General features: G+C 33.6%; 3 protein-coding genes across 6 annotated transcripts; 2 read left to right on the forward strand and 1 right to left on the reverse strand.

The window, feature by feature from the left end:
• Positions 1-794: 794 nt before the first annotated feature.
• LOC130624299 (paxillin-like) lies at positions 795-13,500 on the forward strand. 4 transcript variants are annotated; one of them, XM_057439880.1, is made up of 9 exons: positions 795-987; positions 4,480-4,791; positions 6,389-6,421; positions 7,615-7,647; positions 7,829-7,942; positions 8,521-8,697; positions 11,049-11,359; positions 11,838-12,068; positions 12,471-13,500. In XM_057439880.1, the coding sequence occupies exons 1-9, from the start codon at positions 975-977 to the stop codon at positions 12,735-12,737; spliced, it is 1,491 nt and encodes a 496-aa protein (XP_057295863.1). In that variant the 5' UTR covers positions 795-974; the 3' UTR covers positions 12,738-13,500. The 4 variants fall into 4 exon arrangements, with proteins under 4 accessions (XP_057295863.1, XP_057295865.1, XP_057295862.1 ...); XM_057439882.1 differs by having other exon boundaries at positions 798-987; positions 4,480-4,581; XM_057439879.1 differs by lacking the exon at positions 795-987 and adding an exon at positions 1,003-1,451.
• Positions 13,501-19,864: 6,364 nt separating this feature from the next.
• Positions 19,865-24,004, forward strand: LOC130624273 (protein HGH1 homolog). The gene is made up of 3 exons (XM_057439851.1): positions 19,865-20,588; positions 22,828-23,018; positions 23,645-24,004. The coding sequence occupies exons 1-3, from the start codon at positions 19,922-19,924 to the stop codon at positions 23,870-23,872; spliced, it is 1,086 nt and encodes a 361-aa protein (XP_057295834.1). The 5' UTR covers positions 19,865-19,921; the 3' UTR covers positions 23,873-24,004.
• Positions 24,005-24,416: 412 nt separating this feature from the next.
• Positions 24,417-26,301, reverse strand: LOC130624275 (uncharacterized). Its single transcript, XM_057439853.1, has 2 exons — positions 25,658-26,301; positions 24,417-25,015 (listed from the first exon to the last, which is right to left on the reverse strand). Exons 1-2 carry the CDS (start codon positions 26,177-26,179, stop codon positions 24,812-24,814), a joined length of 726 nt encoding a protein of 241 aa, XP_057295836.1. The 5' UTR covers positions 26,180-26,301; the 3' UTR covers positions 24,417-24,811.
• Between the last annotated feature and the right edge of the window lie 18 nt (positions 26,302-26,319).

Below are 26,319 nucleotides of genomic sequence, written 5' to 3' on the forward strand. Positions count from 1 at the left end.
TAAAACAAAAGGAATGGTATAAAAAAACTACAAAATATTTTTAAAAATGAAGCAAGCGACTATGTTCAAATTAGAAACTTTTAGAACTAAAAAAAACATTTAAATTCTAGACCAAAAATTAAGAAACGTTTAGAACTAGACCTTTTACCAAGTTTCTTATAAACAAAAATCGTGTAAAGTTTATTGTTTACATTATACCAGCTTTTGTATCTAACCTACAACAGCTCAATGCATATCACTCCGTAGTAAAATATATACCATTACATGCTTAATTGTATTGCGGTTTCCTTTGTTCATTCTTACCCGCCGCTTATTGCCCAAAAGAGGGTGTATACCATAAAAGACTCTATTTGAGGCTTCAACTTTACTCAATTTAATCTGTTATTAAAATGGGAGATATCTTTTACTGCATTGGGAAAGAAGGAGTAGCCTTATTCGATGTTTAGCGATAGAAGCAAATTAATTCCGATCTAAATCCGACAAGATGGAGAATGATGCTGAGTGGCAATGACCTAATTTAAATGAATCTTCTTGCAAAATATTTTGGGTTTTTTTTCTTATAATAAAAGTAACCGATATCTTAAATTTAAACAATTTTTCGTTAGAAATAGACAAGCTTTTATTTTCTGATATACCACAAACCACGTGGGTAACAGTCAGTAACTAACCCCCCGTCAAATATTGAATGTTTAGCGAAGCGTCAATTTTTTTTAACAAACGTCATTATTGTTTTGTTTTGAAAGATTACTTATTGTTTTCAGAACAATAACAATTATTGTCAGCAAAATGTCGGACCTCAGAATAACCGTCATCCGGATATATCTAAATTCTATATCGTCAACAGTCAAAATTGTTTATAAATACAATTCATTGTAAAATAATATAATCAACTAAAAGTTTGCTTTAGCTAATAAATTTTCCACGTTTGGACAAGAACATTAATAGTCAGGAGAGGTATCAAGACACGTAAAATAATGGAGGACCTGGGTAAGTTTATCAATAATCTGTGTTCGCTTATTTTGTAATACATTCTCCTTAGAAAGGGCGTGTATGGTTGCACTTACTGGCTTTTAGTTTGTGCTCAATAGTGAAAAGAATTATGCCTCTTACTATAATAAAACTACAGACTCCTAAGAAAAGTTAAAGTTAGTTAAATAAGCTTCACTGCATAAGTAATGAACTATATTCAATCGTTTCTATAAACATTTTTGTAAAAAAAAAGTTTTTCGGATTTTCTTGTTTAATTTTCTACTTCACTGAATTGAATATTACCTTTTAAAAATGGTAGCTAAAAATATAGAAAACAAAAATGAAAAAAAATGAAGAGCGGGACTGGTAAATTGTCAATCTCCATTGTTTTCTCCTCACTTTCATAACTACTGGAAAAATATAGCTGTACGAAATGGAAAGAAAAGGATCAAAAAAAGCTAGGGAAAACATCGAATTTCTAGGTAAGCTAGTAGCAAGCTATGAGCTGATAAAAAGTATAAAACTGTGTTCATGGAGGATGCTAGTGTTTCTGTAGCTACGTACTTATTTATTTTATAAAAGAATATGATACCACCCTATTTATGTATGTAAACACACTCAACCAATCCATATGCTTTAGCCGCATTTATTCTGCACTAGTTTTTTGGCACACTTCACACTACCACCAGATATTTGTGACGTCAGCCCCAGAAAAAAAAATAATGATAAATATAAGAAATGAAAAAGATATGAATGAAGTAAAGGAGACAGTACAATATATAATAAATAGATAGATAGATGTGCATATTTTACATGGCTAGCCTCACAAATATCCCGGGATTTACCCTGTCTATTATTTCCAGGAGGGGCCATGGCGTAGATGGAGAGTCCTAGAGTATTTAATGCTCATTTTGAGCTACGCAGACCCAATTAGAGCCTGCGCTCTACTAGACAACTCCCGGCAACATCCAACGGCCCACACAGTGTGCCATCTTCCCAATTTCCCTCACATGGCTTGGGTTAACCCGGAGCTATGGTAACATTCACTCGCCCATGTTAAATCGCCGTCAAGAGGAATCGAACCCCGGTCTCCCGCACAGAGTACGAGAGCTATAACCACTAATCTACGGCGCCACAATCAAAAAATCAAAAAGGACTTAGCTGTCAAAGCAGGAGCTCTTCTTCAAGCTTTAGTCTTATTTCTTCAACTTAGTGCGCCAAGACCAGAGAGCCTTTTAGATACGTCCGACCTTAACGAGAGCTAAGTACGGATTATATATAGCATATATTATTAGTCAATAAGGCACGTGGAAACATCGACTCAAGGAGGAGAACAATGGAAAAGAGAATAGTACACAAAAAATAGTTTTTTATAAATTTGTTCACCTGTTACCTCTATCGTGTAGAGCATAAAACTCTGAAAAATAAAAATGTATAGGATCATGTGCTTTTAACAAACGTATAAGGAGAAATGTATATATATATAAGAAATAAAAAAATTTGCCGACGTTTAAACAAAATTTCCAAAATACCCGTTGCCTTCGTATAGATCTTAAACGTTTGTCAAGAAAATGTATAGGATCGTGTATTTTTGACAAACTGCTGCAGAGATATTAGGGTTTAAAGGATTTTTAATGACATTAATCAACCTGTCCATAAAACTAACTCAGAGACCCTGATTTTAGAAATTTGGTCCCAGTGTGTGTTTCTAGTTACCTGTGTGGTAAAAAATGACTGACGTCACTATCTCGTTTCCAAGTTATTTGGCCATAAAGTTATATGTGCATTGCAATGGCTTCATTAATTTAATTTAAGCTATTAACGTTAAATTAATGTTGTTGACGTTGTTGTGTTTAATTAGACAATTAGCAGTTGAGACATCTCAGCGACTTCTAAAAAAATGAACACATGCACTTTGCATGTCACAGACAGATCAAGAGAAGATTGATAAAGCTTGTGGAATAATCCACTTGAGCAGGAAAGCAATGAAAAGAGAACCATCACATAAATTTTGATGACATTTGTAAGGAAAGACCTGTCAGTACAAAATTTATTTTTCCGGAAATTTGTTTACATGTTACTTTTAGAGAGGTGAAGCTCAAAACGCTGATGAAAAAAATGTATAGAATCATATACCTTTGACAAACAGTACAGAAAAATATTGTGACTTTTTTTTTTGATGATGTTATCAACTTGCTTATTCCAAATCATATTTGGGGAACCAGGTTTAGGAAACTTACCCAAATTGGTCCCAGGTGGTCCCTAGTTACCCATGCGGTAAAAAATGACTGATGTCACCATCTTGTTTCCAAGTTATTTGACTTTAAAGTTTTAAGTGCATTGTAATGGCTTCTATAATTTTGACTGTTACAAACAGACTGACAGACACCTATGCAGTCTCGGAATTATTATATAGATATACAAATATATAGCCATGCATATAGGGGTGTCGATATTAAGCTGAAAGCCCCAGGTAAAGTGAGGGAATTTTCTTCAAATTTTGGCGTTTTTACAAAAATTCAAGTTTGCCCAAAGAACCCTGCATCCATCTTAAAAATTGCCATATTTTGTCATAAGAATATTTTGTTGCGTTTAAAAACAGATTGGTTGTAATTATAGAAACTAAATATTGATTGATTAAAAAACAATTATCCATGGCACATTAAGTACATCAGTGACTCTTGGTGCAGTGACTTATTGCTGATTTCATATTTATGTATAATTCAGTTAGATGACTTTTTATCTGTGAGCCAATGATAGTAAATGCAAGTAGATAAGGCTAAGTTTCCATCTATTTTTCCGCTGACTAACAACTAATAACATGGACAGAATTAATGAAGCAAAGGCAGCTTTTTTATCATTTTTCCAACATGGACAAAAGGGTAAAAATGGTCATTTCTTAGTAGTCAGAAGGCTGCAAAGTCTCTATTTTTGCTCGGGTAGAGAGCTTGTAAGTTTCGCTATTGACATTCTTTAGCATGCCTACACAACGAAATAAATAATTTACATCCCACCCACTAAGTTCATTATTTGAAATTTTCCAGTCAGTATTATTAAGTTTTGTCCATGATTACAGTGGGTACAGTATAAGAAGTTAATAACATCAATTAAGAGTTTTCAATTTTAATATAAAAAACTTTATTAACCAATTTTTGATTTGAGTGTAGGAGTCACTTGTTGCATATTTAACAAGTGTATATTTTTAGTTTTATTTTATAATAGTGTTCTACCCAGTCTTTGGTAAATAACTCTCTCCTGGCCTCTTTTAGATCACAAAAATTGTTCTATATATTTTGTAAATGGCATATGTAAATTGAAGCCCATAAAAACCATCATCTTTCTTTCATCTTTCTTTACTGAAACGGATTCTCCAGAAAAAATAATACATTTTTTGGAAATAAAAAATTTCAACTTTTATACTTGGCATACTTAAGTTGTCATTCTTTTTTTAAGTCTTAAAAATGTATGGGCTAACTTTGTATTATTTTATATACTCCATATATTTTTTAGATGCTCTTCTTGCTGATCTCCAAAACCAGACGTCCAGTCGACCAGTCAAAAAACCTGCAGGAAGCAGCTCATCTGACGACTTCCCACCACCTCCTACCACAGGTACGCCACCTCCTCAGGTCCCTCCACCACCAAAATCCTATATACCTCCTAAAAATTCCAAAAAAGGCCCTCCTGCAGTCCTTCCTAAACCTTCTAAGCCTTCTGCACAGATTTCAAACGGTAGTGACAATTCACTCATGAATAACTTATCTGATCTCGATGGATTGTTAAATGACTTAAATAAAGTGTCTTCCAGTTTGTGCACTGAAGGTAATTTGTCAGAGTTACTGTTTTAAACATGACTGTCATTTATAATGTAAAAATTATATTACATTATATGATATACAGATGTGAGTTCAACTGTCTTTTCTTCAAAATTCAAAGGAGATTTCTTAAAATGCAAGTGCTTGCAAAACCAGTAAGTTTTCTGTTTCGTAAATTAGTTGTGCAAAGTCACAAAAAAATATAGCTAAAAATATTAATTCTACTCGATTGTTTACTTGAAAATACAAAGTGTTTGAAGCAGTAACTCCTTTTCTTTTTGCATGATTTCATGTCAGTTTTATTATCATTTTTGATAACTTATTAATTAATTGTTTTTATTATCATTTTATTTACACTATCGTAGCACCATTGCAAAATAATCAGTCTATTTTTATACATTAATAAACCCTAACTTATCTTTTTTACTTATATCTAATGTTCCTCTCTAATCCTATTTTCTTTTTAATTAAAGGAAGTCTTTGTTGTCTAATTACACTAATTTGCAGTTACAAGTGGAGAATTAGATCAGATTTTGTGGCTGTTTATTTACTTTTATGAGAGTTTCATGATTGACATAACATGACACCATAAGAAAGGAAATATATTTTTTAAAAAACTATGTGAACCAAATATTTCTTTAAACAAAAACAAATATTTAAATCCAAACAAGAGAAACAAAACAGTGAACACTTTAAAAGCTATGCGTTATTAGTGGACCTTGAGTTTCATTCATTTCTCCTTATAAGGCAATATAAAGGTTTAGAATTGCATATATTAATTCCATATTAACAAAAAAAAACAGACACCATTATAAACGTGTTATGACATAATCTTTGTTTATTAGCCAACCAGGGGGTCAGCATGCTTGCATTGATAAATCAAATAATTAAGCAGGAAATTAGAATTTGACAAACACGAGCTTGACAAGATGGTATGCAACCATGTATAGGAACAATGTTAAATATTCAAGGAATCTTTTATAGTCTATTTTCGTAGAAATAAGTATTCATCAATTCCAGGATAAACTTAAAGATGATGAAATGAAACAATCTACTGTTGCCATACACAAAAATGTTCTTCATGTAACTGCTGGATAACCTTTAACTAAATCAAAAAAATAATATTAACGAAGAAAAAAAACTAATTCAAATTATACAAATTTTCTTAATTTAATTTGTGTACTTTTGTAAAATATGCACAAAAAATTCTCATTATAGCAGCACACAACGATGAAACAAAGCACTTCAGTAAATGCATAGATAAGCATAAATCGTCATTTCTTTTTCTTTTTTGTCTATATATAATGTAAATTTCCATTGCATGTATTTGTATGTCACATGTTTCTGTACCTTCTGTTTTTATAAAATGAGAATAAGTTTAAAATAGTATTATTTTAATGGTTTTGATTTCTTGAGTGACAACTTTTATGGGTTTTAAATTTTGCAAATTGCTGGTTGGCAAAGACAATACTGTTTTCTACAGGCTGAGTTTTGCAAACAGATTGACATATTAAGAAAAATCTTGAAACCTAAGACTCATGAACATTTGTTGTTTTTTTGTACCAAATTTTGATTGCAGGTCTTGACTTTTATGTTTTTTGCAGGTCTTTCAAATGGCGACTCCTCAAGTTCTATTGGTATGTGTTAATGCATTTCTTGTTTATATTTATGTTTATAACAGACCGTTTTGTGAGATGTTGTTTTAAGAAATAAGTTTGTGGTTGTACATTATGTTCTTTTGCAGGATTTTTGTTGTTGTTTTTTTTTATTTAGTAATCATGAGATTATACACTGTGTCTGACAGTAAAACATTTGACGAAAACAAAAGTGTATCGTTTACATCTAATCTTAGTTAAAGGCTTATTATTAAAAACCTGGGGCAATTTTTTAACAATAGATGAAAATCATGTATTGATCTGCCCCAAAAGTGTTAACTAAATTTAAGAACAAATTTAAACTCAAACTCGCAAATGTTGACTAAATAATGACTAAATGACTAAATTATAAAAACAAAGGCTATTTTTTTCAATTATGCACATGTAGGCCAAATGGACAGTGTTTAAAATTTTCTAGTGACATCTCCAGCTTAACTACACAAAAAAATAATTTAATCCAGGTCTCAAAAAGGTCCAAATCATCAACAATTCGCACATTTTATAAGTGTGAATTTAAAGTAATCAAGATCGGAAGCTCTAAGTTCACTGTGATCATTGAGAAGTAAACGTTGAAAAGTTCAAAATGTATGAATCTAATATATATAAACATGTAATCACTTGTGATGGTAAACGTCAAAATTAGCTATCCTGTTTTATATTTTGTCCATGATTGACATACTTATACTTTCTGCTTTTAAGACCTCTTTTCAAGGATTGACATCATGCACTACCCTAAATTTAGCAACTTATAGATCTTTTTTTTTTTACCACGATGTTTTATTCAACTCTTACAAACATGCAGATGATTTTCTGTTTAGGGTTTATAGCCAAATTGGAAATTAGATATTTAACAGGAAATTTAATTTTTTTTAGAAAAGTCAGGTATATGAAGCCAGCACTTGTGAACTATGCTTTTTGTGAACTAAGTTTGTGTTTTTTTAAATATGCAAACCTCTTAATGGAGGTGCTAGGTTTTAATACATTGTTTCCTGTTACATAAATTGCCTTTGTATAGCTTGCAAGTAAGGACAAAACTAAATTACTGATGTTTATTAAAGATTTATTAGAATTAGAATTCCTTCGTAGTTAATCTTTAATTAATTTAATTTCCTTACTCGTATTACTCCCAAAAAGCTTTATACCATTAACCAGTTTATTTATTATTTTTAATTTAGATTCACCACCCTTGCAAGTCAGTATGGGAGCAGGTGCAATTATTATCTAATTCTCAATGCCTGATTTATTTGGTTCTAATTCATAGTGTAGTATTTTTGTTTTCAAATTGCAGTAATTGTTTCTTTGCAATCATGCATTGGAAAAGCATGTGTCACAGTTTTAATGTTCTGGGTATTTTTTAGTCCCCTGAGGTTTTAATTTGTGTTTTTTTAGTTGAAGCTCTTCTTGACGAATTAGACAGTACTGTGTCGCATTCGAAAACTGTCTCCCATGCAAAACCAGTCGCAGTTCGAGCTACCATTACTGATCAACCAATGCCAAGAACAGGTGAATACCAATGTGTATTTTTTCTTGTTTTACCCATTTTTTAAAAAGCATATTTTTACACGTTTTTTTTTTTTGAAGACACTCAATTTTTTCTTTGAACTTAATTTAAATTAAGTTTCAAACTTAAGGATGCTGATTAATTACTGAATTTAATATTCAGATTTTCAAGTGGTTATTATTTTGTAGACTGCTTGCTTGATTATTCAGTTTTTAGACTTTGTTTCTCAAATTTCTAAACTCCCAGCCTGATTGATTGCTTTGCATTTAGTTAGTTTTTAAACCATGTCTTAACTCAGTTGCTTATAGAGGAAAAAAGTATTTGATATTTAAATATCAGAACAATTTTAAAAAGTTTATCTTTTAAAAATCAATCAAAGTTCATGGATCTCCTAAATTTGCATGCTTTATCTGTAATTTCTCTCCTGCCGTTATAAGCTGTTGAATTATATGTTTACTTTTGGGGTTTACTGCCGTTCACTTAGTGGCCACGCCCAAGCTCTTTTGGCAACTGTTTATTTTCCATATCATATATTTAAGTAAAATGGTCAGAAACGTGAATTAGGACTTTTTTGTTTCAGCTTCAACTGCCACAAAAGAATTAGATGATTTAATGGCTTCACTTTCTGATTTCAAAGTTGTTACTGGAACCAGTGAGGTAGATGGTCCCCCTCGACCACCTGCACCAGTAGAAAATGGAATGCAATCACCGACTGACGATTACGCAAAAATTGACAAACAGCCACCTAAAACTAGAGGTATGTTAAAAATGGCTAGTTATTATTTTTATAAGACAGGGAGGTGAATGTTATTGAAAAATTAGTGAAGTTTTGTGTTTTCTCACATTTGCAGTTCTTAGGCCTTCCTGTAAATTCTTGTCAGCAACAACTCTAAATTCATTTAAATTTAATACCATGTTTTTCGCATTGCCAGCTCTTAAGCTAAAAGGTAAAGGCATTTAAAATCTTATCGAATAAAAGTCACAACATTTAAATCTACTCCACTTGAGTACTAAAACTGTATCTCGGTTTTGTTTTTTAAGGTCTAGTTTCGAATTTATACTGAAAGGTTGCTTTTCGTGTTTCTCCGTTGTACTTTTTTACCTTCCCACTGTGATAAAATCTTAACAATTCACTTTCAAGAAAAACAGACACATTTGAGACCTTAGTATACCCAGAATATTAATATTTTAGTTTTTGTCTCCATATTCATAAATACTGGTACCTTTCAGCCAAAAACGTAAGGGTATGTAAAGCAAAAATTGTTTTTGGGATATCGAGATTTTAACTTTTAAATTTTCTTGAAAATAACTCAGAAAAAAATTGTGATATTTCATACTTTACTTTGTTCATCTTTTTCCAGTTAAAAATCTATATTTTTGAATAAAATAATTTTTTTATAAATTCTAAGCTTTCCAATGATCAATAATTTGACAAAAATAACGATTTGGGTTTTTCATATATGCTTAAAGGGACTTTTTGTTTGGTGCAGCAACCCTGAAATAATATGAATGCAAAAAATAAGGTGGACTGTGAATAGAAAGGGTCAATCAAAATATTTGTGCCTTTAATTTTTTCCACGGAAACAGATTGCAATTCGAAACGAAGTGCTTAGTAGGATTGGCCACATCTCATTCTGTCACAGGGACAAAAATCTTGACATCAACTGCCGTAACTAAAATTAGAGTCTGTACTTAAAAAAGGCTATTTAATGAAATTCAATGGAAGGAATAAAATCGGAAATAAAAAAAAATACTATTCTTTATAATAATAGCCGTATTTTGTTTCTGCGCGATTTTATAGCTGTTCTGTGGACGCAAATACAATATTTTAAAAACGTACGACCCTGCATTTTCCCACTAGTTTTATGGTGTTATTGATATTCTAAATTGTGTCTATATTATACAACACTATTTTAAACTGCAGTGTGGTTTTCAAGGAGAAAAACAAGAAATCGTGCACACGTGTGAAAATGATGTTATTTTTCAGAAAGTGGAGAGAGAGCAAACATTTTAGACTACTGCGACCTTTTAAAAACAAAAAGTTTAACTTAAAAACCAGTCATAAAATTTAATAACTCTAAATTTTTTTTAAATTTTTTTGATGATCTTTACATTGTTACATGGCATAAAATGGTCTAGTACCAGGTTCCTTGTTAGCAGTTCTTGATAAACATTTGCGCTTCTTTAGTTGGGAGAACTTTTTGTGTACCTCAAATGCTTTCTAGATCAACACGACAAAAACGTGTTAAAAATCTTTCTGATAAACAGTATTTCTAAGAGTGATACGAAATAATTTTGTATTTTTTTGTAGCTATATTTATTTAACCATTCAACAAGCCTATGCTATGTTAAATATATTTTTATTAATATCATTCACTCTCCACCTTTGAAGCTAATTAAAAAAATCTAGATGTTTTTCATTCCAAAAACAGTCAACTAATCTGGCGTGGAGGAGTTTTATTACATATATGATCGTATTTTTCTAGTCGAAACTTTGTAAAGCTGTGCATACGAAAGAGATCGAAAACTTGCGCTCTTTGAAGAAATATTTATGCTTTCAGGAGACTAAAGCCGTACTTTGTCTATCGTAATAATTTTTAGTTTCCACATTGAATGTTTAACTAATTTTTTCTCCGTCTCTTTTGTTTGTTTTATGTTTCATGTTTACTTAATTGACATACAAATGGGGGAAGAACTGGACTTGTATGTGTTGTGTTCTGCGCATGTCTGTTTTCTACTTAACTATATTCTCACTTCGCTAATTGTAATCAAGAAGGTTAATGTTAATTTTTCGCGCGAAATATCTAAAAAAAAAAGATTTGATGTACCCTATTCCCCCGCATATAAGCACCCGACTATAATAGGCCCATGTGTCTTTATACAGATGCGTTTTTTCAAATTGGAAGTTTCAATATTCCGATAGAAGTCCATCGGCATTTATACGGGTGAATAGGGTGAACTGTTGACTGGGGATTTTTTCTGTTGAATTGTTGTGTAGCCCTGTGTTTTCTCCGCAGGAAAGCGTTAAAAACATACACAAATTTTAATTGAAAACAACTTCATTCATGTAAGAGTTGTAACTAAAAGCTTATACTATGTATCTTAAAGGATCGTTGTCTAGCCAACCACCAGTCAACAATTTGGATTCCATGTTGGGTAGCTTGCAGACCAACATGTCCAAGCAGGGCGTCACCACTGTCACCAAAGGTACCTGTGCAGCATGTAACAAGCCCATTATTGGACAGGTCTGCACTGCTTTGGGCAAAGCCTGGCATCCGGAGCATTTTGCATGCTGTATATGCGATACTCAGCTGGGAACCAAGACTTTCTTTGAAAGAGACGGAAAGCCATATTGTGAGGACGATTATCACGAAAAATTTGCTCCCAAATGTTTTGCATGTAATGGGCCTATCCTCGATGTAAGTTTGATATGTAATTATCCTTTGTTTATTCTAGTCTGTTTTTTGGGCTAAGTGAGGGCTGATGCTCTATATCACAATTTCCCCCATTCTGTCCTCGATTTTAAGTCTGACCTATTAACAATTTTTACCTCAAGAAGAGAATTTTTCCCATTTCTATCGGTTGTTAAGCTATTATTTTAAACGTTCGTTTTCTTATGTCAGTTGCGCTGCAGGAGTTTTGTTGTGACTTCCTTAAGTCTTCGTTATAAACTTTGTGCTGCTATATTTAAACATTGGTTTACTCGAGTGGAGCTTTATCTCTTCCGTGTCTGTATCAGTGGACGTATACAATTTAGAAACTATAGTTATAATTAATTTTTTTACATATTTGTCAGAAATTAGTGTGTTAGGACATTCCTTCAAATTTTCTTATTTTTTTTCTGATTTTCATTTTTTATTTTTCATTTTTATTTATTTTATTTTTTTTGTATTTCAGTCCTGCGTGACATCCATGGATCGAACCTGGCATCCGGAACATTTTGTTTGCGCTGAATGTAGTCGACCTTTTGGCGATTCCGGATTCCATGAGAAAGATGGGAAGGCTTATTGTCGAGACGATTATTTCAAGATGTTCGCGCCCAAGTGCTCTGGATGTAACCAAGCCATTATTGATAATTACATATCTGCGCTGAATGGTCACTGGCACCCGCAGTGCTTCGTGTGCATGGTATGTTTTTAATCCCTTTAATATGAATTCTCATTACCGTCACGGTCCTCTTAAAACATAAGAAAAATTAGTTAGCATCTATTTAATAGCTACCATCGTGTAATAAGTTTACTGAAGCGTCAATTGAGCTGGTTTAAGGATTTTAACTTTACGCGAAATAACCAGTTTTTGGCGGACAATCGGAAAATACATCATTATCCAAAACTTATACGAGTAAAAAAAACATGAGCTAATCTGTGTCTCTCTTTTCTGCAAGGTGTACCCTGGAGAAATTAAAAACCTCAGTTTATGTATATGATTGTTTATAAACCATTTTTTATCAAAAGAATTTCACTATAATTTGGTAATTTTTATTAATTTTGGTAGTCTAGCTATGTATTTACTGCCTAATTCTCATTTTAGGAATGCCACCAGCCTTTTCAAAATGGTAGTTTCTTTGAGCACGAGGGTATGCCTTACTGTGAGATGCACTACCATGCCAGACGTGGATCACTTTGTTACAGTTGCCAGAAGCCCATTACCGGAAGGTGTATCACAGCTATGCACAGAAAATTTCACCCTGAACACTTCATTTGCGCTTTCTGTTTGAAGCAGTTAAATAAAGGCACGTTCAAAGAACAGAACGATAAGCCGTACTGCCATTCGTGTTTCGTGAAGTTGTTTGCGTAGATCACTTACCCGCGTGTATACACGTGCCTTTCCCGCGTGAATTAGTAATATGGAGACGCAACAAGAAATCAAGTCGGAATTTCACGGCCGCCGAACACAAATGTCTCGTTTGTCTCGATAATTCTTCTTTAATGATAAGACATGCTAATGTTTTTTTAGAAGTAAATAAAGTACTTTGTTTTTTATTTTTATGATCAAGTGGAACTTGACTTTTGTTTTGGATGGGTTTTTTTCTCTCCGCCATTTTTTCACTATAATGTGTCAATGTTTTCGGGCGCGTTAGTAATCAACAAAACTCTGGTGAATTTCAACAATCCGTACGTTGTATTGTGATTCTTGTTTTGATTTGTCGTTAATTTTACAATACTTTATATCTATTTTTTTAATGATAGGCTTGTATAATATTAATTTTTTCATTTTTTATTTCTTGCTGGTTTAAACCACTGTAATTGTTTAAATCATTTTTTTCTAATGAAATCATATTACAAAGCAACGGTCCATAAGATCTTGAAGGATTTCTCCAAGATGAGACCCAGTTGTACCAATTCGATAGATGCCGAACAATTTCTTCTTCTTCTAGTTTCGATTATCACACTATGAAGCATTTTATGTGGCACTGTAAATTGTTAAAAAAAATTCAGATGTATAGACTACTTGGTTCGTTTTTCTATGATTGTCAGTTTTGATTTTTGTATATGTGATTTAATTCTGTAGTATTTGGCTGTTTACAAAATATATCGTACATTTAGAGTGTTCTTAAAAAGCATTTCTATTGCTCCCTTGAATTTTTTGGATAATTACCCTAAAAATAAACTTTCGTCGTTGAAAATTGGCAAAGTAACCAAATTTAGTTGATTTACTTTCAAACTTGTGTCGAACGAGTGCATTGTTTAGCGTTGTTCACACTTGGTGTTTACTGGCGATAACTAACGAATAGCGCATGCACAGGGTTTTTCCCTTTTTTCGGACGTTTTTTATATCATGGTTCTCACTTATCAATGACTGGCGATAACTAATGATAGCAGATAGTTTGGAAAGTATTGCCGCGTATATCACAAGGTTTTTATCATAGTCATAAGAAAAAGAGACTTATGACTATGTTTTTATGTAAGCGACAGATTTTATCGTGCATTTTATTTTTTTCTGAAAATAGTCAGATGTCTCAAAATGATATATGCCCAAGAAAAAAGGCTGATAAAATAAAGATGTTCAAATTCTTTTCTGAAAAATGACGCAGACAAAACAAGTAAAAAAACCAGCAATACTAAAAACACTTGTAAATGAAATGCATTTTATTTTTAGAACATTTAATTGACACTTGCCCTATCGCTCTCAGGGTCCCCCGACCCTGAGAGCGATAGTTCCGAATTTATCACAGAATTGCAGAAAGCGATATAAAAACAAAGCCTGACCCAACTTCTTCCCCAGGGCTATCGTGCGCAGGGCGCAAACAAAGAAGATCTGCGCTTCTTGGCGATATCTCTACTATGTTTCTACAGACTTTATATCACATTCTGCATCCCTCGTCTCGTGCATTTTCGGCATGAAGATAGATAGCTAGCTAGATAGAAACGAGAAACAACCATCTATCCATTTTTTATTGCTTATAGTTTTTGTGCCTATAAATACAACTGTGCCAAAGTTGTAATGATTTAGTACCAGACAGTACACTTTTTTGACACACTTCTTTGCCTCTAAATCTTATATATTCAAATTTTTCCACAACAAGGCGATTGTGTCCCCGCGTCACTTCTTAGAGATAGATAAAAAGATGTGCATATTTTACATTGCTACCCTCACAAATATCGAGGGATATACCCTGTCTATTTTTTCCTGAAGTAGCCATGGCTTTGACAGGAAGTCCTGGAGTATTTAATGCTCTTTTTGAGCTACGCAAACTTCAGTGTCTGCCAGACAACTTCCTGCAACATCCAACGGCCCACACAGTCTGCCATCTCCCAATTTCCTTTACATGGCTTGGTTTAACCCGAGGCTATGGTATTAATCAATTGACAGTATTGAATCGCCGCTAAAGGGGAATCCAATCCCATTCTCGCGCACAAAGTACGAGAGTGATAACCCACTACCTTTGGGCCACTTAGAATAAATACTTTAAACTCCTGTCAACATTTCGTAAAAGATTTTTTGTCATTATCTTTTAATACAGTAATCTTTTATTACCATGCACCAGTCTTTTGACCAATTAAACATGGTTTTAAGATTATTTTGTAGTTGATCTCTATCACTTCTGTTTTTCACTTTGGAAAATAACTTTGTGTCATCCACAAATTTGAGAGCATGACTGATTACGTCCTCCTCATTTATGTAGTTAATGTAAAGTATAAAAAGAACAGCTCCCAAAACACTGTGGTACACCACTAAGCACTGGTAACCAACCTTGTTTAGCAAAGTATTTTTGAAAACGGATTACGCTAAGTAGACATCTAATCTATGCTTTGAGAAAGCGATCTTTTTAACTAAAATTTGAACAATATGTGCCTTTGCATGAGCAAGAATCATCATCATCATCATCATCATTCTCGGCTTAACGTCCGTTTTCCATGCTAGCATGGGTTGGACGGGGTATATTAATGAGCCTCTTCCAATCTGATCTAGACTGTGTTAGATCTAAACTCAACTTCCTCTCTATCAAGTCTGTCCTTATAAACTCCTGCCAAGTCTTTCTCGGTCTGCCTCTGGGCTTTTCCCCAGGAACTATCAAGTCTCTACACTTTCTTACACAATTATCCTCCTCCATTCTTTCCAAGTGCCCCAGCCAATTCAATCTTCTTATCTGGATAACATCTTTAATTCTACGGAGACTTAGCCTGCTTCTTAGCTCATCTGAACTCTTTCTGTCTCTCAGACTGGCATTACACATCCACCTAACCATTCTCATATCATTCCTTTCTAAACGGTCAAGATCTTCCTGCTTCACTGCCCATGTCTCACTACCGTGCAACATAACACTTCTTACACAGGCCTCATACAACCTACCTTTTACCTCAATTGACAGGACTCTGCTAGTCAATAAAGGAAGTAACTCTCTAAACTTTTTCCAAGCAGAACCTATCCTGCAAGTAACACTTCTTCCAACACCCCCTTCACTGCCCAACATATCACCTAAGTAACAGAAGTTCTTAACTATCTCTAACGAGCCACTGTTGTACATCATTAAAGCTGGAAATACTTCATTCTCTATAATCTCACCTTTGCAACGCTTGCATACAAACTGTATGCCAGCTCTTAACCTTCCACTAATACTACTGCACTTCTTATGTACCCAATGCTTGCAAGTCTGACAAAAAATTGAGTTACTACCAACCCCTTTCCTGCAAACTCCACAAGGCCACTTTCCAACTAAAGGTCACACTTGGCTGCAATGCTACTTATCATGACTTTAGACTTTGCTGTGTTTACCTTCAGCCCTTTCTCTTCTAGTCCTTTCTTCCACTTCTCAAACTTTTCAACTAATTCTTCCATCGACTCTGCTATGAGAACCAAATCATTTGCATACAATAACTCCCATGGACAACCTGTTCTGAACTCCATTGACAGCGCTTCTAAGACTAGAATAAACAACAAAGGACTAAGTACAGAACCCTGATGTACACCAACATTTACACTAAATTCATCACTAAGTGAATCGTTAATCCTGACACGACTTCTAGCATTGCTGTACATAGACTGAACCATCCTAACTAGCCACTCATCCACACCTAATTTTCTCATAGCCCACCAAATAAATTTACGTGGCACTCTATCAAAAGCTTTCTCTAAATCTACAAAGGCAAAATAGAGATTCTTTCTCCCTCCTAAATACTTTTCCTGAAGCTGTCTGAGTAAAAATATTGCATCTGTAGTGCCACGCCCTGGAACAAAACTAAATTGCATCTTATCTATATCAATTCTTTCTCTAAGTAACTTATCAATCACTCTTTCAATAACTTTCATTACTTGATCAACCAACTTCAAACCTCTATAGTTACCCCTTTCTAATGCATCACCCTTGCCCTTGAAACAATTCACTATTACACTCGACTGCCACTCACTCGGAATAGCACCATCCTTTATAATCTGATTAGCAAGACTTGTAATAAGCTCAACTCCAATATATCCAGATGCTTTTACCATCTCTGCAACAATACCTGATACTCCTGCAGCCTTGCCAATCTTCAATTTCCTAATAGCCTCCACTACCATTCTGTCTTGATCTGCATAGCTGGCCCTTCTAATCATCATCAGACAAATCATCCTTGTCCCAATCAAACTCAGTGTTAAGCAACCTCTGATAATGATTCTACCAAGCTACCCTTTTCTTCTCCTCTGTGCTAACCAAAACACCTTCATCATTACGTATACACTTGTCACCTACAATATCTTGATTAGTCTTCTTCATTTGCTTTGCTATCTTGAATACCTCATTGCGCTGGTCTTCCCTTCTTAACACATCTGCAAATCTGTTTCTCTCTGCTTCTGATTTTGCCTTATACACTGCTGTACGAGCGCGACGCTTAGCTTCTAAGTAAATATTTTTACTACCACCTGACTTCCACTCTTTCCAAAGTTTCCTCTTTTCCTTTATACACTGGTCAACCTCATTATTTCACCACCAGGTCTGTCTATGTCTAGTTGGTCCTTTCGTCCACCCACAGGTATCATCAGAAGCTTCTAGAAGACAATTCTTCAAAGTAGTCCAAGTATTTTCAACATTGTCACTATCACATTGACTATTGTAGGCTAATTGCTGAACTTTTGCACTAAATTTTCTTGCTACAATCTCTTCCTTCAGCTTCCAGACTTTTCGACAGGGCCTGTACTTTCCCTTGGCTTCTTTGACACTCTTCAAGATAATATCACAAACCAGCAACCTATGCTGGGAAACACACTCTTCCCCTGATATAACTTTCACATCCTTCACCACTTTCTTGTCTGACTTTCTAACCAAAAAGTAATCTATCTGTGTCTTACAACCACCTGACTCATATGTTATCAGCCTACTCTGTCTCTTACTGAATGATGTGTTGCAAACCACCATGTCCGTTGCCATTCCAAACTCAAGCAATTTTTCCCCTTTCTTATTTCTGCTCCCAAATCCATAGCCTCCATGCACACCTCTATAACCTTCAGATGACTTCCCAACATGACCATTAAAGTCGCCGCCCACCATGACAAGTTCAGTGTCTCCAAACTTTGATGTGACTGCTATTAACTCATCATAAAACTTATCTTTATCTTCCTCACTGAGTCTACACTGTGGAGCATAAACTGACAGAAAAGTGACAATCCTATTACCTATCAAAAACTTTATCACTATAATACGACTATTAACACGCATAACATCTATTACTTTTTCTACCCACTTCTCTGCAATGAATATGCCAACTCCTCCATATCCATTACTATTACCAATCCAAAAAAGCTTATACCTTGCCCTCCTACCTTCCACAAATCTCACTGAAGCTCCTCTCCACCTAACTTCCTGAACACAACACATCTCAACAGATGTACGTTCTAACATTTCAACTACTTCACCTGCTCTACCTCTCAGAGTACCAACATTTACACTAGCCATCCTCAACCTAGTGTTATCTACCTTGTGATGAAAAGAATGATGACATAAACTCTCGTGAATCGACATTCAGCCTATTTCCATTTTCCAAGGAGTATTGGCTGTTCGTGCATCCTATAACACAGTAGTTAGTCAATCTCTTTCTTTTTTCGCTGTGCTAGCCTTTTTTTTTTACAACACTAATATTTTTGTTACTTTTTTATATAATGAAGCGCAAAAAAAGCAAGGCACCATGATTGAGTGTATATAAAATTTCCAATTTTATTGGGTTTTTGCTGATAAATCCAAATCTGTTGCTCATTTTCCTTAAAATTTCTTCTTTTTTTTTCTTTTTAAATTTGATGATGTTAACCCGGAATTGAGAACAAATTTTGGTTTTGGTTTTTTTTTTTGCACCCTAGATTTTTGCATATATTTATAATTTTATAATTTTTATAATTATAATTATAATTTTATATTTTACCCCTCCTGTAAACCCCCCCCCCCTCTCTCCTGAATAACCCCCCTGCCCTAAAACTCATTTTGAAATAAGCCCTGGGGGCTTAATTGATCAATTAAGGTAAATAAAAAAATGCAGAGGGTCAGATATATATTCGACCTATACTACAAACTATGTTTTGTACGCTTCAGGCTTTTTTCACGCACTAGCCTAAATATTAAATTTATATGTAATTTTTTGATAGTGACATTCTTTAAAATGTTGTTATAAGCTTGGGAGTGATATAACTAACAATGACCAGCCTTTCTAATTCTGTGTATTCCATAGCAGCAAAAAAGTTACTAACGTGAAATGCCTTTCCCTGTCTCTGGTCAGCGAACTTATTTTTTATCTGAGTAATTTTTATATTGTTTTTAGTGATTGCATGCTCATATCAAGTGGTAAATTTGGAGTGAATATAATATAACTTTGTCAGTTAAAACCGCGACAAAAAACCCCACACGTCAGCGTTTGCGTCAGCAATTAAAGGAGCTACCAACCAGTTGAAATGCTCACATTCCGTATATTCCGCGCATATATTAAAAATCCGGCACACGCGTTTCGCACAATGAACAGACCAGCGCACTTTGCTCGCTGGTTCAATATTTTTTTTCGAAAAGCATATAAAGCATACAAAGAAATATTTTAACAATACTTATTCTAGATAAAAACATGACCAAGGCACAAGAATATAAAAATTCTAGATATATCTATGTGTTTGAGTCTGTAAATTAAATACATGCCGGCAAAATAGCCATTTTTGTTTTTTACCGCCATTAGCTTGACTTTCGTGTAAGTCACTAAAGTCGAAAACCAACAGCCGTTCCATAGCCCTTTTAATGGGTGACATAAAAAAGGTTATTTTTTTTCCTTCTTTGTTGATTGTATTAAGGTTTGATTTGAGAATAATCTTCCCTTTCTGATAATAAATTTTTGTAACTTCCACCAAATATATACTGTAGTTTTTGAAAGCAAGCCTGAAAGTTTTTCTTTAAAATATTCATGTTCGCCCCTTCCAAATTGTCCCCCAACCCTCCCGATTTGTTTTAACCACTTTGTTATTAATTTTCAAAACATTCCCACCTTCCTTACTTCAGGCTATATATATTCTTTTCAATTGCAACCAAGGTTACAATGGCATCAAGCGAAATTACAGCTGCACTGGATGAAATTTTACCCTTTCTGGATGTTCTCACACCTGTTGATTACAAATTAAAAATTTTGGATTACATTCTTGGAATGACTGGAACAACAGACGGATTGGCATCGTTATTGAAAAACACGAAGCTGATAAATGCACTTGTTGATATTATTCCCAATGATAAAAATGACAAAGTAAGACTGGAAGCTTTAAAGGTTTTGGTTAATTTAACGTCAGGAACTATCAATGACAAAATATTGACACAATTAATCAATGCTGACTTTGTTACATTTTTGCTTCGTGCAGTTCTCGTAAACGACACAGACTGCAGTGACATGATTGCTATGTTGTTATCCAATTTGACCCAAACAACAACTAATTCCGAGGTTGTTTTCAAGTGTTTACAAGAAGATAAGGAATATGTTTCTATTAAAAAATTAGTGGATGCTTTTTGTATTGAGGACTATAACAAGTCATGTAGTCTTCATCACTTGGGATTTTTGTTTGCAAACATTACAGTTCTGAAAGACGCAAGACTGATGTTTCTTAAAAAGGATGATGGCATATTAACAAGATTACTTCCATTTACTCAATATGAGAAGTCCGGTGTTAGAAGGTTAGCCATTGCAAGGATTATCAAAAATTGCCTATTTGAAACAGGTATTTATAAATTTGTTATTAATGTATTTTTAGCAGCTTTGACCTTAATTCTTTGGCTGTTCCTGCTCTATAGATTTGTTTTTCTGCCCTGCAAATTCTATGTTAGCTGTCCAGAAATTTTTATTGTGCCTGACCTTAGTATTTTTAGGAAAGAAGTTTGACAGGAATGAAATTTAAATATAATTTTGTGATCGATTTGTAAAATAACCCAAACACTACAACTTTGCAAATATTATTTTTTTCATTTTCTGATTGTACTAAAATTCGAGAAGGGAGGGAGGGAGGCAAGGTGTTAATAAATTGAAATAGGCTACAGTTGGGTTACCAAAAGTATTTCAGTTACAACCATGAAGTCACCATTGTAACACCTTTTGATTTTATCATATTTTTTTCAAAATAATCCTTATTTTTTTTGTTTGTCTTTAAGTTTCCTGAGGAAATGCCCATTCTTTTTTATGATAGAAATGAGCATTGATATAAAGTTTAGCTTTTGCTAATTTTTTCTGTGTTTTAAATGGTAAAGTAGGTGCAAAACTCCATATACTACTTGCTTTTTTGTTTACTATTCCCACATTTGTCAAAAACAAAAAGCATTTTCACTGTACTTTATTGCAGGTCAGGTTAAAGAATTTAGTAAGAAATTGTTTGTCAACCCCCAAAATTTTTAATCTTTAACAACAGCTTTATAAAATAGAAAACCATATACATATAGTATTTTTTTAAATAACTTTTTATCCTCTTTTAAAAAAATCAATGCAGTATGCATTGCTTTCTCAACTTAAAAAAACTGACATCAATCTGTATAAAAATGTCATATTTAAGCAAAATTTTAACATTTTACGGACTATTTCTCAGTAAGGCAACTAGTAAATTTGGCATATGATACCATTTTTCAGTCTCTTTTTGATGTCTATCTAGTGGTATATACAAACAGTTTTTTAATTTCACTTGTGGGTAGTACATGAAGTTTGTTTTCACATCATAGGCTGCAAAATATCGCAAGGCCATCTGATCCGGTGTAAGACCATCTGATTCTTGATTCCAATTTAATCACCTTTCAAAAAATTGCAAGGAAAAGTTTTGACTATATAAATATAATGTACTTTTCATCCATTTTATTTTTACGATAGTGATTGTTCTGGATGCCTAAATACTGGGTAGAATTTATTTATTTATTTTTTTGATACAGGTGCCACTTTACTTTGCGAATATTGGCCAGATTACCCTCTAAATTCACTTAAATGGAATGAGACTGCAAATAATGCTAACAATTATCTTATCTAGGATTTTGTTTTGACCAATACTTAATTATAACATTATCATCAATATCTTTCTCGACTTTACAGTAAGAACAAGAGCAACATTTAAAAATTAATAGAATGACAGAAAATTGTGAAAAATAGTTGTCAATTTAGAAAATTTCCTTTTTGTACTTGCTTGTCATCATTTTTATACAGAACTGCAGTTGCTCGTCATAGTGATTATACAGAACTGAAGTTGCTCGTCATAGTGATTATACAGAACTGAAGTTGCTCGTCATAGTGTTTACACAGAACTGAAGTTGCTTAGTTCTTTTTTAATTCCGTTTCAGTTGCTTATAGGCGAGTTGAATGGTGTGCACATATTTTCTTTAACCCTGTGTGCCGATTTTATTTTATTTTTTAAATCTATATAACAAAGGTTTAATGGCTTGTAGCTAATATGTCTTATTACCATTATCATGAATCCTATGTTATCTCCTAAAAACCAAATTCTCACAAAAAATTTTATTAGTGATTTCTCCTAAAATTACCTGAATTCTCCAAGAATCTTTCAAATTTTACTTTTTTTAATGCCCCCTGAGCCTATTATGAGCGATTTTTCACCTTGTTCTTGAAATGTATTTTAATTAACAACACTTGGACTATGTTTTTTGTGATGTATTTTATGCTCACAATAAAACACACTTCTAATCTCCCTTATAAAATGTTTAAAGTGCATTCCAATAATACATAGCACTGCATTTTTCATATCAGGACTTTAAAAAAAGTTTTGCAAAAGTTACTCTTCTAGATGATAGAAGTTTCTTTTATTCTTTTTGATGATACTTACAATGACAGACAGCTTGTTGAAATTAAGTAGGATGAAAGCAAAATCTAAACTTTGGTGCCTGTTTGAGCACTACGCGGTTAATGAATCACTTTCGGTATTTCTTGTTGATAAAATAAACCACCATGGGATGTATGTTTTCCTATCTTAGAATACCATGATTGGTTAATTGAAGAAGACAATGACATTCTCACGCACTTGCTCCTTCCATTAGCTGGTCCAGAAGAATTCACAGCTGAAGAAAATGATGAGCTCCCTCTCGACCTACAGTACTTACCGCCAGACAAACAACGTGAAACAAATCGAGAAATTGTAATGTTGTTGGTGGAGTCGTTATTTCAGGTACAATGAAATACTACTGACCTTATGACCCTAAATCTTCTTCGAAGACTTATAGAAATAACTGATTTTGAATACAAAAATTTTAATGATATTTTAATGACATTTTTAGATATTCGAAAATATATATAATGACGTCATTTCGCTGCATTGATATTTAGTTTAAGTCCGGTCCGTATTTTATCCCTAAGACCAATATATCTAAAAAAGATTCCAATATAATTTTTTTTTCATTACAAGCTCCAATAAAAGTTAGCAAAAGTCGCAAAATTTCATCACTGGATTGTTTAAGTTATGTCCAGTTAAAGAGAGCACGGACTCTATATGCCCCCTTCCCTCAGTGCTAATACAGTCAAAAACCAACAACTTTTGCGGTTTCCAACAGATGGCAAAAATATATTTTTTCAAATCTAGCAACAGCGATAATAAATCTCTCTTTTTGACCTGCGAAAATTAATTCAGATAAAAATTTAAAATAGAGTTTCATAAAGGAACTAAACGTACACTTCTAGTATGTCCAGGAATTCGCAGGGGATTTAAAATATTGAGTGGACACCGTGGTCTTCCTTTTCTTGCTGTGTTCACGGACGACATACTAAACATGCTTTATTCATCTCCTTATTTTTTAGCTGTGTGCGACCAAGGAATGTCGTTTGAAAATGAAGAGTACTGGATGTTATTACATCATGCGAGAACTCCACAAATGTTGCGATGAGAAAGATGATGTGCTAAATCAAATGTTAGAAAATATAATTACTGTTTTGATTGGGGACGAACCAGAAGAAGGACTTGAAAATTTAAGAAATGTCGAAGTACCATCACATATTGCAGAAAAACTCAATCAACTTTCAACGTGACTTTAGGCGCGGGTAAATCCTATCCTTTGAGTTCATTTATTGTGGAAATTTTTACCCAAATTATTATAAACTCTATGTATATTCAATAATTTACGATTTTATTGTCTTAAAGAAACAGTAAAACCCACTTTCTGCTTCTATGTTTTTTAAAATAATGGCCTTTGAATGAGTCATAATAGTATCATAATATTTTGATGTTTCTAAAGGGCCTGATACACTTGTATAACATCACTGAAATATACCTTATAATATCAATATAATTTCTTAAAATATGTTTAAAATATGGTTATAATTTCTTATAATATAGCTATAATATGTATAATTTCAACACCTGGCATGTGCGTCATAACCTCATAATTTGCTTTATGGCTATAATATTTTAATAAAATCAAACGAGTTTGATTTTAATAATATTGTTGGTGATCTGGTTTCGAATGCCTTGAGTTTATGTGACAAAAGATTTATTATCTGCTAGCGTTGTTGTGGCAACGATGTTATGAAATGAAATGAAATTATAACGATATTATAACAAATTATAAGTATATTGTAGAAAAATTATAACTATATTATAGAATATATTTAATGATATTATACAAGTGTATCCTGGCCTTAACAGTATTTTTTTTAAATTAAAGCAGTTCTACATTGTGCTTTGCTAATATGCCGCCTGACAGTAAGCAGGATTCGATTCACAGCCACCAAAATTACGCGGAGATGGGATGAAGAGCTTTTTTCTTCAATATTTCGATAGTGCGTGATTGATTTGATGAGCGGGCAGATCAAGTCTGTCGCGTAAAATCTGAATGCGCGAAAATGACTACAGTTAATACAAGCAAGACGTGGTCAGTTTCTACTCAAAATGAGAATCAGCTGCTCTACTGTTACAAGTTACCAAGTTTACGGACATAAGATACTGCTGGAGTTTCGTAGTTGAAATGGTTAATAATAGCATGCCATGCGGTTTTTGACGTATTTTTGCTTAGTCCACTGCTCTTCAATTTGTTGCAGGAAATCGGGTCGTACTACCTTCGCTCGTTTGGAAAATACATCGGATACTCCAGTCTCATCCTCGTCAATTCTTAACACCAATCCTTCGACAAATCCATCGTAAAACTGTGACTTCGTTTCCAGAAGTTTTAACAACTGCAAGAAATTAAATAATAACAAAGTTTAAAACTCGAAGTTAGGTCGTGGGCAGGTACGGAGAATCTCCCTGTCCTGAATAACCCGCGAGTTTGCAAAATCGTGTGCTTTGTGTGCTATTCTAGTACCAGGCCTACTACCGTAAGTTAAGTTTCGCGAGGTTTAAAAAATAAATATTCGCGGACCAGACGTGCTAAGATATTACGTCAGTGAACCTATAGAATATTCCAAAGAATTAATTTTAAATCTACCAGTATTTTTTTACAATTTTGACATAAAACCTTTTTATAGAGGTAAAGTGATACCGAAAAAAATGTTTTCCATCGCGGCGCGTTTTGCCCATATGGTACTCATAGAATAACGTATACTTTTCAGTTTGTCGCAGCGCTTTGCGTTGGCCCATGTTGATATCGCTATTTCATGTTTTAATCATGTTTTGTGCTAGCTATATATATTGTATACAAACTAATAATTTTAAAAAATTTTATTCCCTTTCCTTTCCCTTTCTAAAGCATTATAATTTATTATAATGCTTTGGAAAAAATGCTTTATTATATTTATTTATTAAAAAGGGGTAAAAAGACTCCACTAAAGTAACTACCAGGCATTTACTGCGACTAGGATATGCACAATTTTTTTTACCTTGTCTTCGTCTAAATTTTCTTCCGAGGAAATATATCGAACTGTTGATATTTCAGTACTTGCCAACAGTTCGTTTCTGTTCTGGACGCTTAGAAACCTTCTTTCTTGTTTGTCATAAATATCGAAAGCTAGAAAATAGTCCGGTAAAGTCACATAGTGGATAGAGTGCTTTGCGACCATCCATTCCCCAAAAAGTATATGTTTTCCTGGTTGTAATATCTGGTGTAAATCTGCTGAATGTTTCGAAACCCAAGAGTCCAGGGCTCCAAATTGTCGATGTGAAGAGCTGTTTATATAATGTGCTCTATTCTGAGTCAATATTTCATGATTTCTGTTTATACTGATGCCTAAATTTGCTCCGTCTATTTTTTCCTCGACAATGATTTTCTTTCCCTGCAAAAATGCTTTTCTCTCCTTTTCAGACATAATCAAATCGTCCCGCGACACGCCATTTCCTCCAGCATCAAATACATGCCTCGTTCTTGGAAACTTGAAGTAGAAATTGCTTCGACCTTCCCCCATACCTGATTGAAAAATGAGTGAGTTGTAAGAAATTCAGTTGTAAGAAATTCAGTTTTGTTTTGTTTATGTCAGCCATATTTGTTTCTTGCGTCATGTCATTGAAATACTTGCTTACGTCCCAACTGACCCAGCCTGGTAAC

The sequence above is a fragment of the Hydractinia symbiolongicarpus genome, chromosome 13, assembly GCF_029227915.1.
Source record: "Hydractinia symbiolongicarpus strain clone_291-10 chromosome 13, HSymV2.1, whole genome shotgun sequence".
NCBI classification, from domain to species: domain Eukaryota; kingdom Metazoa; phylum Cnidaria; class Hydrozoa; order Anthoathecata; family Hydractiniidae; genus Hydractinia; species Hydractinia symbiolongicarpus.

Coding starts and splice junctions, on each gene's coding strand:
- LOC130624299 (XM_057439879.1), top strand. CDS start 1,403: ATGGAAAGAAAAGGATCAAAAAAAGCTAGGGAAAACATCGAATTTCTA. Junction 6,422..7,614: donor CGACTCCTCAAGTTCTATTG/GTATGTGTTAAT, acceptor TTTTTAATTTAG/ATTCACCACCCTTGCAAGTC. Junction 8,698..11,048: donor ACAGCCACCTAAAACTAGAG/GTATGTTAAAAA, acceptor TGTATCTTAAAG/GATCGTTGTCTAGCCAACCA.
- LOC130624273 (XM_057439851.1), top strand. CDS start 19,922: ATGGCATCAAGCGAAATTACAGCTGCACTGGATGAAATTTTACCCTTT. Junction 20,589..22,827: donor AAATTGCCTATTTGAAACAG/GTATTTATAAAT, acceptor TTCCTATCTTAG/AATACCATGATTGGTTAATT. Junction 23,019..23,644: donor TGGTGGAGTCGTTATTTCAG/GTACAATGAAAT, acceptor CTTATTTTTTAG/CTGTGTGCGACCAAGGAATG.
- LOC130624275 (XM_057439853.1), bottom strand. CDS start 26,179: ATGGGGGAAGGTCGAAGCAATTTCTACTTCAAGTTTCCAAGAACGAGG. Junction 25,016..25,657: donor AAAATTTAGACGAAGACAAG/GTAAAAAAAATT, acceptor AATTTCTTGCAG/TTGTTAAAACTTCTGGAAAC.